The sequence below is a fragment of the Cavia porcellus genome, unplaced genomic scaffold (genome assembly GCF_034190915.1).
Source record: "Cavia porcellus strain 051 isolate PalLab524CR breed Dunkin Hartley unplaced genomic scaffold, mCavPor4.1 scaffold_17, whole genome shotgun sequence".
Taxonomy (NCBI): domain Eukaryota; kingdom Metazoa; phylum Chordata; class Mammalia; order Rodentia; family Caviidae; genus Cavia; species Cavia porcellus.
Window position 1 is genome coordinate 58,335,918 of NW_026947500.1, and position 13,832 is coordinate 58,349,749.

At 36.3% G+C, this 13,832-nt stretch overlaps 1 protein-coding gene across 2 annotated transcripts in view; it reads right to left on the reverse strand.

Annotated features, from left to right (window-relative positions):
• LOC100726646 (organic anion transporter 7) overlaps positions 1–10,046 on the reverse strand; it is an 81,424-nt gene extending 71,378 nt beyond the window's left edge. The window contains exons 1-2 of one of the 2 annotated variants that reach the window (XM_063228284.1): positions 9,435–10,046; positions 8,628–8,731 (exon numbers count right to left, since the gene is read on the reverse strand). In XM_063228284.1, coding sequence (XP_063084354.1) covers positions 8,628–8,731; positions 9,435–9,836 — 506 coding nt within the window. In that variant the 5' untranslated portion in view covers positions 9,837–10,046. The remainder of the gene's footprint in view (positions 1–8,627; positions 8,732–9,434) is intronic. The other variant, XM_003467902.3, reaches the window with a different exon arrangement.
• Positions 10,047–13,832: the final 3,786 nt, after the last annotated feature.

Consider the following 13,832-nt stretch of genomic DNA (forward strand, 5'->3'; position numbering starts at 1 on the left):
TGCGCCCAGACTGCTGGAGTTCCCTCAGGCTTCCAGGTGCAGTGAAGGCGAGAGGTGGGTTTGAGGCTTCCACATCAGCCTCCCCATTCCAGGCTTCATTTGGAGACCTGCTGAGCTCCCGATAGGTGGGCTGGCCCACACAACCAGCCTAGCCCAGCCTGTTTAGCAGCCGCGCCTGGCCACAGGTCTGCAGAGGAGGAGCTGGGCAGATCTGGGGTGCCCTCACTGGCCTCTCTACGTGTCTGGAGGACTCTGGATTTCTGCGCCCAGACTGCTGGAGTTCCCTCAGGCTTCCAGGTGCAGTGAAGGCGAGAGGTGGGTTTAAGGCTTCCACATCAGCCTCCCCATTCCCGGCTTCATTTGGAGACCTGCTGAGCTCCCGATAGGTGGGCTGGCCCACACTACCAGCCTAGCCCAGCCTGTTTAGCTGCCGCGCCTGGCCACAGGTCTGCAGAGGAGGAGCTGGGCAGATCTGGGGTGCCCTCACTGGCCTCTCTGCATGTCTGGAGGACTGTGGATATCTCTGCAACCAGGGAGGGTCCACAGGTTCCTGAAGCACTGCGGCCTGTGGTGAGTACCCTAACCCGGCTGCGATTGAAGAACTGTGGAGCTTCCAAGGGGCAGGTGGGCGCACAGTGTCCCTGAGGCCCAGCTTGTCTGGAACTGCAGAGTTCTGAGCAGGCAGAGGAGGGCCACTGGTTCTGTAGGCCTAATGGCTTGGAGTAGCGCGGCGCCAGAGTCCCAGTAGCTCCAAACATAGAAGGGGATTTTCAACAGATCCTGAGGAAGCTTTCAAGTAACACTTGAAACACAGAAATATAAGAAAATGACAAAACGAAAGACCAAATTACAACCTCAAACCTCCAGCCCATCTCAAGAAACCCTAGGAGCGATGTATATAGAAGAAAATATATCCCATCCACCTCATATATCGGACACAATAGCCACTGAAATTGACAAGCAACTCCAGGAAGCTTTAAAGAAATTCAAACTCGAAATAATCTCCCAGATAAAAGAAGAAATGATAAAAGAAATGAAAGAGATTCTAAATATATCTAAAGAAAACACAGATAAAAAATTGGAGGAACTAAACAAAAAGATAGAATCCCTAGACGAGCAATATAAGAAACAAACAGAATACATAATGCAGATGCACAGAAATATACAGGAAATAAAAAACTCCACTGAAAGTTGTAAAAACCGCCTTAATGAAAGTGAAGATAGAATTTCAGACCTTGAAGACAGGATTGCAGCTAGTGAACAGGAAAGGAAAGATCTTTTGAAAATAACAAGGAACCAGGAAACAACAATTCAACAACTGCAAGACGATGCAAAGAAGAATAACATAAGAATGATAGGGATTAATGAAAGAGAGGGAGACAACATGAAGGATGTCAGGAGGATATTTAGAGAAGTAATAGCTGAAAATTTCCCAAGCATGAGATCAGAAACTGACATCAAGATCAGTGAAGCATATAGAACTCCAAATAGTCATAACCAAAATAAAACTACACCCAGATATATAATAATCACCATCCCAGAAATCCAACACAAGAATAGATTATTAAAAGCTGTCAGAGAGAAAAGACAGATCACTTATAGAGGAAAACCTATCAGAATCACAGCAGACTTCTCAGCACAAACGATAAAGTCAAGAAGAGCATGGAGTGAAGTATTCCAGATCCTAAAGCAAAATGATTTCCAACCTAGACTGATATATCCTGCAAAACTATCATTCAAAATAGATGGTGCAATACGATACTTCCATGACAAAGAACAGCTGAAGAACTTCATGAACACCAAACCAACCCTGCAAAAAATATTGAAAGACAGTTTAGATACACAAAGGAAAAAACCACTAAGCAAAGCAAATAATTAAACAGAACAGAAAGATAAAGATGCAACAGCAGAGAGATAACATTCCTACAATTAACCAGCATTTAACAGTATTAACCATTAATGTAAATGGTCTCAATGCACCAATCAAAAGAAACAGACTAGCAGAATGGATCAAGAAACAAAATCCAACCATATGCTGTTTACAGGAAACCCATCTAACCCAGAAAGATACTCACAGACTGAAAGTCAAAGGATGGAAAACAATTCTTCATGCAGCAGGAATCCAAAAAAAGGCAGGAGTAGCCATTCTGTTTGCAGACAACGTGAACTTTAAACCAACAATGACCATAAAGGACAAAGAAGGTCACTACATACTCGTAAGGGGAAAACTCCAAGAGGAAGAGATAACTATCTTAAATATATACGCACCAAACTCCAGAGCACCCAGTTATATAAAACAATTATTAACAGAAATGAAAACTCAAATTATCAGTAACACAATTGTAACAGGAGACCTTAATACACCACTGACACCAAGGGACAGATCAACCAGACAGAAAATGAGCAAAGAAATAACAGAACTGAATCACACCTGTGAACAAATGGGTTTGATAGACATATACAGAATGTTCCACCCAACAACATCAGAATACACATTCTTCTCAGCAGTTCATGGATCATTTTCTAAAATAGACCATATATTAGCTCACAGAACATATTTAAGCAAATGCAAAAGAGTTGAAATCATCCCTTGCATACTATCGGATCATAGCGCTCTGAAATTAGAAATTAATGACAAAGGATACTGCAAAAATTCCGCAAACACATGGAAACTAAATAACACACTCTTGAGTAATCAGTGGGTCACAGAAGAAATTAAAGAAGAAATTAAACAATACCTAAAAGAAAATGAAAATGCAGATACAACTTACCGGAATCTGTGGGATGCAATGAAAGCCGTTCTGAGAGGAAAATTTATTGCACTGAGTTCCCACATCAGGAAAACAGAACGAATACAAGTAAATAACTTGATGCTACACCTCAAACAGCTAGAAAAAGAAGAGCAAGTCAAGCCCAAAGCCAAAAGAAGAGAGGAAATTATAAGAATCAGAGCAGAAATCAATGCAATAGAGACTAAGAAAACAATCCAAAGAATCAACGAATCAAAGAGTTGGTTCTTTGAAAGAATAAATAAAATCGATAAGCCCCTAGCCAACCTTATTAAAAAAAGGAAAGAAAAAGCTCAAATTCATGCAATAAGAAATGGAAAAGGAGAAATCACTACAGACCCAATAGAAATACAGAGGATCATCAACACCTATTTCGAAAACCTCTACTCTCAAAAGTTTGATAACACAGAAGAAATAGACAGATTCTTAGAAGCATATGAAGTACCAAAGCTAGATCAAGAGGATATAAAACTGTTGAATAACCCAATCTCTGCTAATGAAATTGAGAATGTAATTGGGTCCTTGCCCACCAAGAAGAGCCCAGGCCCAGATGGATTCACTGCAGAATTCTACAAGAAATATAAAGAAGACCTAATGCCGACACTCCTCAAACTATTCAATGAAATTGAAAGGGAAGCAATCCTTCCTAAGTCATTCCTGGAAGCAAATATTACTCTAGTACCAAAACCTGAGAAAGACCCAACTATAAAAGAGAACTATAGACCGATCTCCCTAATGAACACAGATGCAAAAATCCTCAATAAAATATTGGCAAATAGGATCCAGCAAATCATCAAGAAGATTATACACCATGACCAGGTGGGATTCATCCCAGGAATGCAAGGATGGTTCAACATACGCAAATCAATAAATGTAATCCACCATATCAATAAAGCCAAAAATAAGAATCACATGATCATCTCTATAGATGCAGAAAAAGCCTTCGATAAGGTCCAACACTTATTCATGATAAGAACTTTACAGAAAATTGGAATAAATGGTCTTTACCTCAATATAATAAAGGCCATTTATGACAAACCAACAGCCAGCATCATACTAAATGGCCAAAAATTGAAAGCCTTTACTTTAAAATCGGGTACAAGACAAGGATGTCCTTTATCACCACTCCTATTTAATATAGTACTGGAAGTACTAGCCAGAGCAATTAGGCAAGAAAGAGAAATAAAAGGGGTAAGGATAGGAAAAGAAGAAGTTAAATTATCATTGTTTGCAGATGACATGATACTCTACATAGAAGACCCCCTAAACTCCATTGAAATACTCTTAGATACAATAAATAAATTCAGTAATGTGGCTGGATACAAAATCAATACTCAGAAATCAATAGCATTCCTATACACGAACAACAAAATTACAGAGAGGGAAATAAGAGAAACTGGACTATTCACATTAGCAAGCAAAAAAATGAAATATTTAGGAATTACTCTTACGAAAGAAGTGAAAGACTTATACAGTGAAAATTATAATACACTGAAAAAGGAAATTGAAGATCATCTCAGAAAATGGAAAGACATCCCTTGCTCATGGATAGGAAGAACAAACATTGTGAAAATGGCCATTCTCCCAAAACTGTTATACAGATTCAATGCAATCCCAATAGAAATACCATCAACATACCTTATAGATCTAGAGAAATCACTCCTAAATTTCATCTGGAACCAGAAGAGACCTAGAATCGCAAAGGCAATCCTAAGCAGCAAAGACAAAGCAGGAGGCATCACAATCCCTGACTTGAAGTTATACTACAAAGCAACAGTAGTAAAATCAACATGGTATTGGAATCAAAACAGAGCTGAAGATCAGTGGAATAGATTAGAAGATACAACCACAACTACGAACACACTCAACCACCTTATTTTTGATAAAGGAGCCAAGCAGGTTCACTGGAAGAACGACAGTCTCTTTAATAAATGGTGCTGGAAAAACTGGCTCTCCATTTGCCGAAAACTAAAGCTAGACCCATGTCTATCACCATGTACTAAATTAAAATGTAAATGGGTCAAAGATCTGAATATTAAAACAGAAACACTAAATCTATTGGAAGACAAAATACGTAGAAACCTTGGAGACATAGGAGTAGGTAAAGAATTCATGAACAGGACTCAAACCGCACGGGAAATACTTCCCAGAATCAATAACTGGGACCACTTCTTATTAAAAAGTTTCTGCATGTCAAAAGAAATCTCCAGCATAGTGAAAAGAAAACCCACAAACTGGGAAAAGATTTTAGTGAACTCTCTCTCAGACAAGGGCCTCTTGTCTAAAACATACAAAGAATTAAAGAAACTCAGACCTCCGAAATTCAAAGATCCAGTCCAAAAATGGGCATCTGAGATGAATATGCAATTCTCAGATGAAGAAATGCAAATGGCAAATAAATACATGAAAAAATGCTCATCATCATTGGTCATTAGAGAAATGCAAATTAAAACCACACTGAGATACCATCTCACTCCTGAAAGAATGGCCAGGATCAAGAAAACTGACAACAAATGCTGGAGAGGCTGTGGGGAAAAAGGAACTCTCCTGCACTGCTGGTGGGAGTGTAGACTGGTACAGCCTTTGTGGAGATCTGTCTGGAGATTTCTCAAAAAGTTGGGACTGGAAATCCCATTTATTCCAGCTATTCCACTTCTAGGCATATTCCCAGAAGAACTGAAAGCATCATACCACAGTGATATATGTGCACCTATGTTTATAGCAGCACAATTTGTAATCGCCAGATCTTGGAAACAACCCAAGTGCCCATCAACTGAGGAATGGATAAAAAAGTTGTGGTATTTCTATACAATGGAGTATTATTCAGCTATAAAGAAGGATCACATTGAGATATTTATCAATAAATGGGCACAGCTTGAGACCATACTCATAAGTGAAATAAATCAATCTCGCATGTGTGAATACGGAATAGTTTCCCTAATGTAAGTAATGATTCAAATATATAAAAATATGTGGTAATCATGATTCCCCATTAGGTGGCCTTGAAGCCTTATAAAGTTTTCACTCATTAATTAGAAAGGCTTTATTCTGGGCTTCTTGATATGAAAATATTTGAAGCTAGAGTATATGAAGTTTTACCCAAATATTTCAAGGAAAAAGACACTATGGTAACTACTATTAAGTCAGGTTATAAGGTGGTGAAGTACTAGGTTATTGAAACAGTCATGCTGTGACCTCTATTGTTATATTGTTATGTCCTGTTTTATCTCAATCTCCCCCTTATTGTTTCAAAAAAAATTATTTAGTCATTTCTTATGTTTGTCTTAATTAAAGAAAAAATTCAAAAAAATTAGGATATATAAATAGTAACTCTTTTCGATTTCCTATTAACTTGTTTTGAAGTCCTGTAGTACTCCCACGATCTTGTTTTGACTGATTAGACTCTGTTCCATTCTATATGATAGTATCAAGTTTGAAGACATAGGCAACTACTTTGAAGGCAATAAGATTCACTAAGATACCCATTCTGGTTTGACTATTGTCTTCTTTGGAAGTCCTGTAATGTTTACAATGCCTAAGTTTTATTGGTCTTGTTCTCTACTGTTTTGTCCAACTTTATAATATCTAATAAGATAGACAATTCTTTTTAAGGAAACAAGGGACAACGTTGATAACCATTGTTGATAAACTTGTACTCTGTTCTACACCATGTGCTACGTCTATCCTTGGTATTGACTGACAGCTTTGTTTTGCCATATTTGACTGTATTCTCCCCCCCCCCCCAAAGAAAGTAATAAGCACTAAGGAGTAATAAAATCCAAGATGTGTAAATTTTGTTGTAAAAAAGAGAGGGAAAAAAAAAAGAAAAGGAGCTCTAACGGATATAACAGCAAGTGTGTTTGGGGGTGTTAAATAGCTGACTTTATCAATGTTTTTGGAAAATTGAACACAGCTGTTTGCAGTCTCCCTGTTTGAATGTCCACCTTGTGTTCTTTGATACTGTGATTTGAGGAACTATTTTCAAGAAAATAGTGTGTAATCTACTAGCAGGTAATTTCTTACTGTTATGGTTTTTTGTTTTGTTTTGTTTTGTAGTTCTGTATTGCGTGTACCCTTACGCCGCTTTGGTTTGTTTTGTGTTTTTCTCTTTTTCCTCTTAAATAAAAAAAAAAAAAGAAGTGGTAAGAGTACATAAGGTTTTATCATAATCATTATTCCCCATTACATTGCTTTGAAGCCTTATAATGTTTGAATTCATTAGTTGGAATAGTTTTATCCTGGTTTGTTTGATTTTATTATCTGTGATGGTATGAACAGCTATTTTGAAGAAAACAAGACATTATAATAACCTGTGCTGATTTAATATCATCTTGCTTTGAAGTCCTGCCATGCCTTTATTCTTCTGTTTCCACTGGTTCTATCATGTTGTATGTTATTGGATTGTATTATGTGTGATAGTATAAATAATTTTTTAAAGACTATGAGATAATATAATAGCCATTGTTCATTTTCTGTTATTTGGTTCTGAATGCCTTGTAGTATTTTCATTCTCTTGAATGGTTTTATTATATTTTGTTATGTTTGATACTATTGTATGTGAAGGTATGCTCAACTACTTCAAAGAAAGACACATTATGGTAGCTACTGTTTTATTGGGTTGTCTTATGGTGAAATACTGTTGCTTAAATTTTTCTGTTCTGATCTGCTTTATTATGTTCTCTTTTATCTTAATCTCTTTAAAATAAAAAATTATAAAAATGTATTTTTATACAATGAAGTATTACTTAACTATAAATAAGGATGATCTTGAGGCCTTTATAGAGTAAATGGTTGCAACTTGACACTATCCTTATAAGTGAAATATATTAGAATCATATTTATGAATATCACTTTGTCTCTCTGATGTAAAATGTAATAACTGTAGGAGTAATAATTTCTAAAATGTATAATAGGTATTATAAGAAAGGAAAGGGAAGGAAAGGATTTAATTGTTTATATGTTTAAGTGTGTAAGATAGATAACCACATTACTAAGTTTTTGTTGGATCATTGAACAGAACGGTTTGCACTCCCATTGTTTGATTGTCCATTTTCTATGCTTTAATTTTAGAGCTTGAACAACTATTTCTAAGATGACAATATGTGGTTTATTAACTAGTGATTTCTTAGCATTAATTTATTTTGAAATTCTGTGTTCTACCCTTTTTACTGTTTTGCTTTTTTTCTTTAAATAAATAAATAAAAAATAATGTGCATGAGTTTTGGTGGGGGGCTTGGGGTGGAATATTATGTTTTGTGTCTAGATGTCCCCACAAAGCTTCATGCAGTTGTAGGGGGGAGATTTTCAGAGGTGGCTGGATCTAGAGTGCGTGATGTTGGGACTGATTCATTGTGCAATGGTAGCAGGGCTCAAGGATACCAGAATGAAGGGTGTGAGTGCTATCTATTCTAAGTAGCCTGGGTAAGATATAAGGGAGAGAAAGAGCTGTTATCACCCCTTGCTTGTCTTTACTGTCTTCTGCCTGCAATGAACATTGTGATATCTCTCTGCCATGTGGCACTCTGCCTTAGAGCCAGCCAACTATAGACTGAAACCTCTACAAGTTGTAAGTCAAATAAATATTTCCTGCTTTAACTTTGGGTGTTGGAGATTTTGTCTGAGTAATGAGAAAAGTAACTAAGAGTCTTAGAACATAGAAATGACACTTATAAAAATATCACTCACCACACTGACTGAAAATTTTCATTTGTGTTTGCTGATCCTTGAGGACAAGGTAGCCCCAAAACATTGTAATTTGAAAATAAACATTTAATAATGGATGACTCTTATGGTTATGAAAATATCTATTAGTAGAGAGCTGTAAGCAGAAACTCTTACCTGTCTGTTAAATGACCACATAGGACGTTTCCCACTAACATTCCAGCTACAAACAGGAATTTAGACACTGATCTCAATGACTGGGATTCACATACCAGGTCCCACTGGAAAAAAAGAAAATCAGTGTAGAAGATCTTGTAATTTTGCAAGGTTCCCAATGAAACCTAATGAAAATTCCTTCCTAACATGGCCTACAAGTTTCATTGTTTCAGTCCCCTATTTTCCTGTTCTGCTTCTATTTTCAATATTTCTTGATTTCAGCTTAAACATAATTTTCAGCTTAAGTGTAACTCTGTCCAGGAGAATGCCCCAAATCTGTAGTTTATATTAATTATCAGTTTAAACTCAGATTAGGAAGTTCTCAAACTTGGACACAGTACCAGCATGTGAAGATCTTTAACAACTTACTTAATCTCGCATATCACTGTAGAACATCTCATGTGATTATCCTAGTTCTACAATCTGGGAAGTGAGGTTTTTATAAATCTCCCATGTGCTTCTAATTGGAAATCAAGGCTGGATATTACTGACTTGGCATAACATTTATAACAAAAGCTATTAATAACTTATTTAAATTGTGGCCCTCCTCAAAATGAAAGCACTATGAGAGAAGGGTCTTATTATTTAATTCATTACACTTATTAAATGTGCATATGTTTTACAGTTAATAGCAAAGCAATCAACATTGCTGGAAAAATGAAAACTAAGCATCTAGACAGCAATTAAAAGTTGAAAGTATATTTGATGAGCGTGCTGCTTCTAAACAGCCAAATTGAGAATTCACAATTGGAAAATGAAAATTTGTACCTTAGTCACGATGGTGGAGATGAAAGTGCTTTGGTCATACACCCAGCCATCCACACAAGGCTCAGTGTCTGGCTCAGTCTTGTTTGCAAAGGTCTTGTTCAGATGAAGGAGCTGCCACTGTGGGTGGGTGAAGCGACGGCACTTTTCTGGCCTCAGGTTTGGGTCCAGTGGGATGGAGATTCTCAGAAGGGCATCTTTGGTGAGGAACTCAGTGTCATAGTCGGAGACAGTGTCATTGTCAAGGATGTGGACCCAGCAGCGATGATCAGGGACGGCCCCAGTGAAGTTCTCCAATGATATATGAATGGATGCTGTAATACTGTAGAGGATACAAAAAATCATCTGAACAGTCTGGAATCTCCCTAGGCTTCCAACTTGCTCTAGGAGGTCCTGAAAGGCCATGGAGCCTGAATAACTATCCCCTTCAGGAGAGCAAATGATTGTAGCTATATAGGTTCTACAAAAATGTGTTTCATCTCACTGAGACACCCTAAACAGTGTTGATCCTCACCCACTTTATTCTTATGTAGCCCCACTTCCTCTCTGCAACAAGGCTATTAAACTACATCCCTAAGTCATTTTCAGGTCAGTGACACAGCTATTTTCTTTAAAGTCACAGAGACTTTAAGTATTTTGCCAAGATGCATTCTGCATTTAAAGCTGTTAATGATCTACTTTGTGAAAATTCTTGTTTTGGCAATGCTTCCAGTGAACAGTGGACATTGACCTGTGAGTCCTTTGAAAACAGAGGAGAATGAACCTGCTACAACATATGCAATCCCCTTTTGTAACTGGCTTTCTGCTTCAGGTCAAAGCACAGCACTAACTCATTTTGAAAGTAATTTGTTCAAAGCAGGGAAAGGTTGGGTGGTGATGAGGGCAGAGGGGTTAGCTAGAGGTAAACTCACAGAGGTTAGATTGTGACTGTGTCATTGATTCATTCAGATAGGATTTGTGTGGCTCTTTTCTGTTCTAGTGGAAGTGAGATTGTACCACACATTTCAAGGGTACAGACTATATTTTATTTTATTTTTTAAAATTTTATTTAAAAGACAAAAAACCCAAAAGAGTATAAGGATACAAGTAATACAGAATTAAAAAAAAACAGGAAGAAATCACTAGTTAATTGATTACATATTGTCATTTTAGGAATAGGTGTTCAAGTTACAGGATTAAAGCATGCATAGTGGACATTCAAACAGTCAGACTGCAAACAGTTGTGTTCAGTGATCCAACAAAAACTTAGTAATATGGTCATCTATCTTAACACACCTAAACACACTTGCAGTTGTATCCTTTAGAGAACTTTTTCCCTCTCTTTTTTACAACAACATTTTCACATTTTGGGTTTTATTACTCTTATAGTTCTTTTTACTTTTTTTTTGAAAGAGAATAAAACCAAATAGGACAAAACAAAGCAGTCAGTCAAAACAAAGGATGGACGTAGTACATGATGTAAAAACAGAATGCAAGGTAATCAACAATGGTTACTATAATGCCTCTTGCTACCTTAAAAAGAATTGCCTATATCATTAGGTATAATAAAATTGAATAAAACTGTACAGAACATGACCAATGAAACCTAAACATTGGAAACATTACAGGACTTCAAAAGAAGATAATAGTCAAACCAGAATGGGCATCATAGTGAATCTTATTGTCTTCAAAGTAGTTGCCTATACCCTCAAACTAGATACTATCAAGCAAAACAGAATAGAGCAAAATCAGTCAAAACAAGATGGAGGGAGCAATACACGGCTTCAAATCAAGTTAATAGGAAATCAAAAGAGTTACTATAATATATACTGCTATTTTTTTGATTTTTCCCTTAATTAAAAAAATAATAAACAAAACAATTTTTTTAAAAAAGGACATTGAGATAAAAGAGGACATAACAACATAAAATACAGGTCAAAGTATAACAATTTCAGCAACCTAGTGCTTTACCACAAGAAAACCCGACTTAATAGAAGTTACCATAGTGTCTTTTTCCTTGAAATATTTGACTATAACTTTGTATATTATGGCATCAAACATATCAAGGCAGTGTGAAACGATTGAAGAGGATGAAAGTATTACAGGGTATTTAGAACCAGCTAACAGAAAACAAACAATGGTTTCTATATTATCTCTTTGCCTATAAAAATTTTTGCTTATACTATCACATATAATAAAATCCAGTAAGATAGAACATGATAAAACCAATGGAGACAGAACAACAGTTTGGTGGGACTTCAAAACAAGATGATATTAAATCAGCACTAGCTACTATGATGTCTTGTTTTCTTCAAAATAGCTGTTCATATCATCACAGGCAATAATATCAAACAGCCCAGAATAAAGCCATTCCAATTAATGAGTGAAAACTTTATAAGTCTTCAAAGCCACATAATGGGGAATCATGATTACCACATACTTTTATGTATTTGAATCATTTCTTACAATAGGGAAACTCTTCAGTATTCATATATGTGAGTTTGATTTATTTCACTTATGAGTATGGTCTCAAACTGTGTCCATTTATTTATAAATATCTCAATGTGATCCTTCTTTATAGCTGAGTAGTACTCCATTGTATAAAAATACCACAACTTTTTAAATGCATTTTTCAGTTGGGTTGTTTCCAAGATCTGGTGATTACAAATTGTGCTGCTATAAACATAGGTGCACATATATTACTGCGGTATGATGCTTTCAGTTCTTCTGGGAATGTGCCTAGAAGTGGAATAGCTGAAACAAATGGGGCTTCCAATCTCAGCTTTTTGAGAAATCTCCAGACTGACCTCCACAATGGTTGTACCAGTCTACACTCTGATCAAAAGTGAAGGAGAGTTCTTTTTTTCCTACAGGCTCTCCAGCATTTGTTGTTGGTAGTTGTTTTGATCCTGGCCATTCTTTCAGGAGTGAGATGAAATCTCAGTGTGGTTTTAATTCGCATTTCTCTAGTGAGTCATGATGATGAACATTTTCTTCATGTATTTATTTGAAATTTGTATTTCTTCATCTGAGAAGTGTGTATTCATCTCAGATGCCCATTTTTGGATGGGGTATTTGAATTTTGGGGGTCTGATTTTTATTTAATTCTTTATATGTTTTAGACAGAAGTTCTTTGTCTGAGGGAGAGTCCACTAAGATTTTTCCCAGTTTCTGGGTTTTCTTTTCACTGTGCTGGAGACTTCTTTTGACATGCAGAAACTTTTGAATAAGAGGTGATCCTAGTTATTGAGTCTGAGAAGTATTTTCCATGTGGCTTGAGTCCTGTTCATGAATTCTCTGCCTACCCCTATGTCTTCAAGTTTTCTACCCAATTTATCTTCCAATAGACTTAGTGTTTCTGTTTTAATATTCAGATCTTTGATCCATTATGATTTTAATTTAGTACATGGTGATAGACATTGGTTTAGTTTTAGTTTTCAGCATATGGAGAGCCTGTTTTTCCAGCACCATTTATTAAAGAGACTGTCGCTCTTCCAGTGAACCTGTTTAGCTCCTTTATCAAAGAGAAGGTGATTGCATGTGTATGTAGTTGTGGTTGTATCTTCTAATCTATTCCATTGATTTTTGGCTCTCTTTTGATTCCAGTACGATGTTGATTTTATTGCAATTGGTTTGTACTATAAATTCAATTCGGGGATTGTGATATCTCTTGCCTTCCCTTTGTTGCTTAGAACTGTTTTTGCTCTTCTAGGTCTCTTCTGGTTCCAGATGAATTTTAGGAGTGATTTCTCTAGATCTATGAGGTATGTTGATGGTATTTTTATTGGGATTGCATTGAATCTTATAAGAGTTTTGGGAGAATGGCCATTTTCACAATATTTATTCTTCCTATCCATGAGCAAGGGATAGATAGGAAAATGGAACCACCTTTCATTTTCTGAGATCATCTTCAATTTCTATTTTCAGTGTATTATAACTTTCCCTGTATAGGTCTTTCACTTGTTTCATAAGAGTAATTCCTAAATATTTCATTTTTTCATTGCTAGTGTGAAGGGTGTGGCTTCTCTTATTTCTCTCTCTGTGATTTTGTTGTTAGTGTATGGGAATGCTACTGATTTTTGATTATTCATTGTGTATCCAGCTACATTACTTAATTTGTTTATTACATTTAAGAGTCTTTCAATGGAGTTTAGGGGTTCTTCTATGGAGAGTATCATGTCATCTGCAAATAATGATAATTTAACTTCTTTTCCTATCTTTACCCCTTTTATTGCTCTCTCTCTCGTGTAATTGCTCTCGCTAGTATTTCCCGTACTATATTACAGAGGAGTGGTGGTAAAGATATCCTTGTTTTGTGCCTGATTTTAAAGTAAAGGCCTGTAATTTTTGGCCATTTAGTATGATACTGGCTGTTGGTTTGTCATAGATGGCCTTTATTATATTGAGGTAAAGACCTTCTGT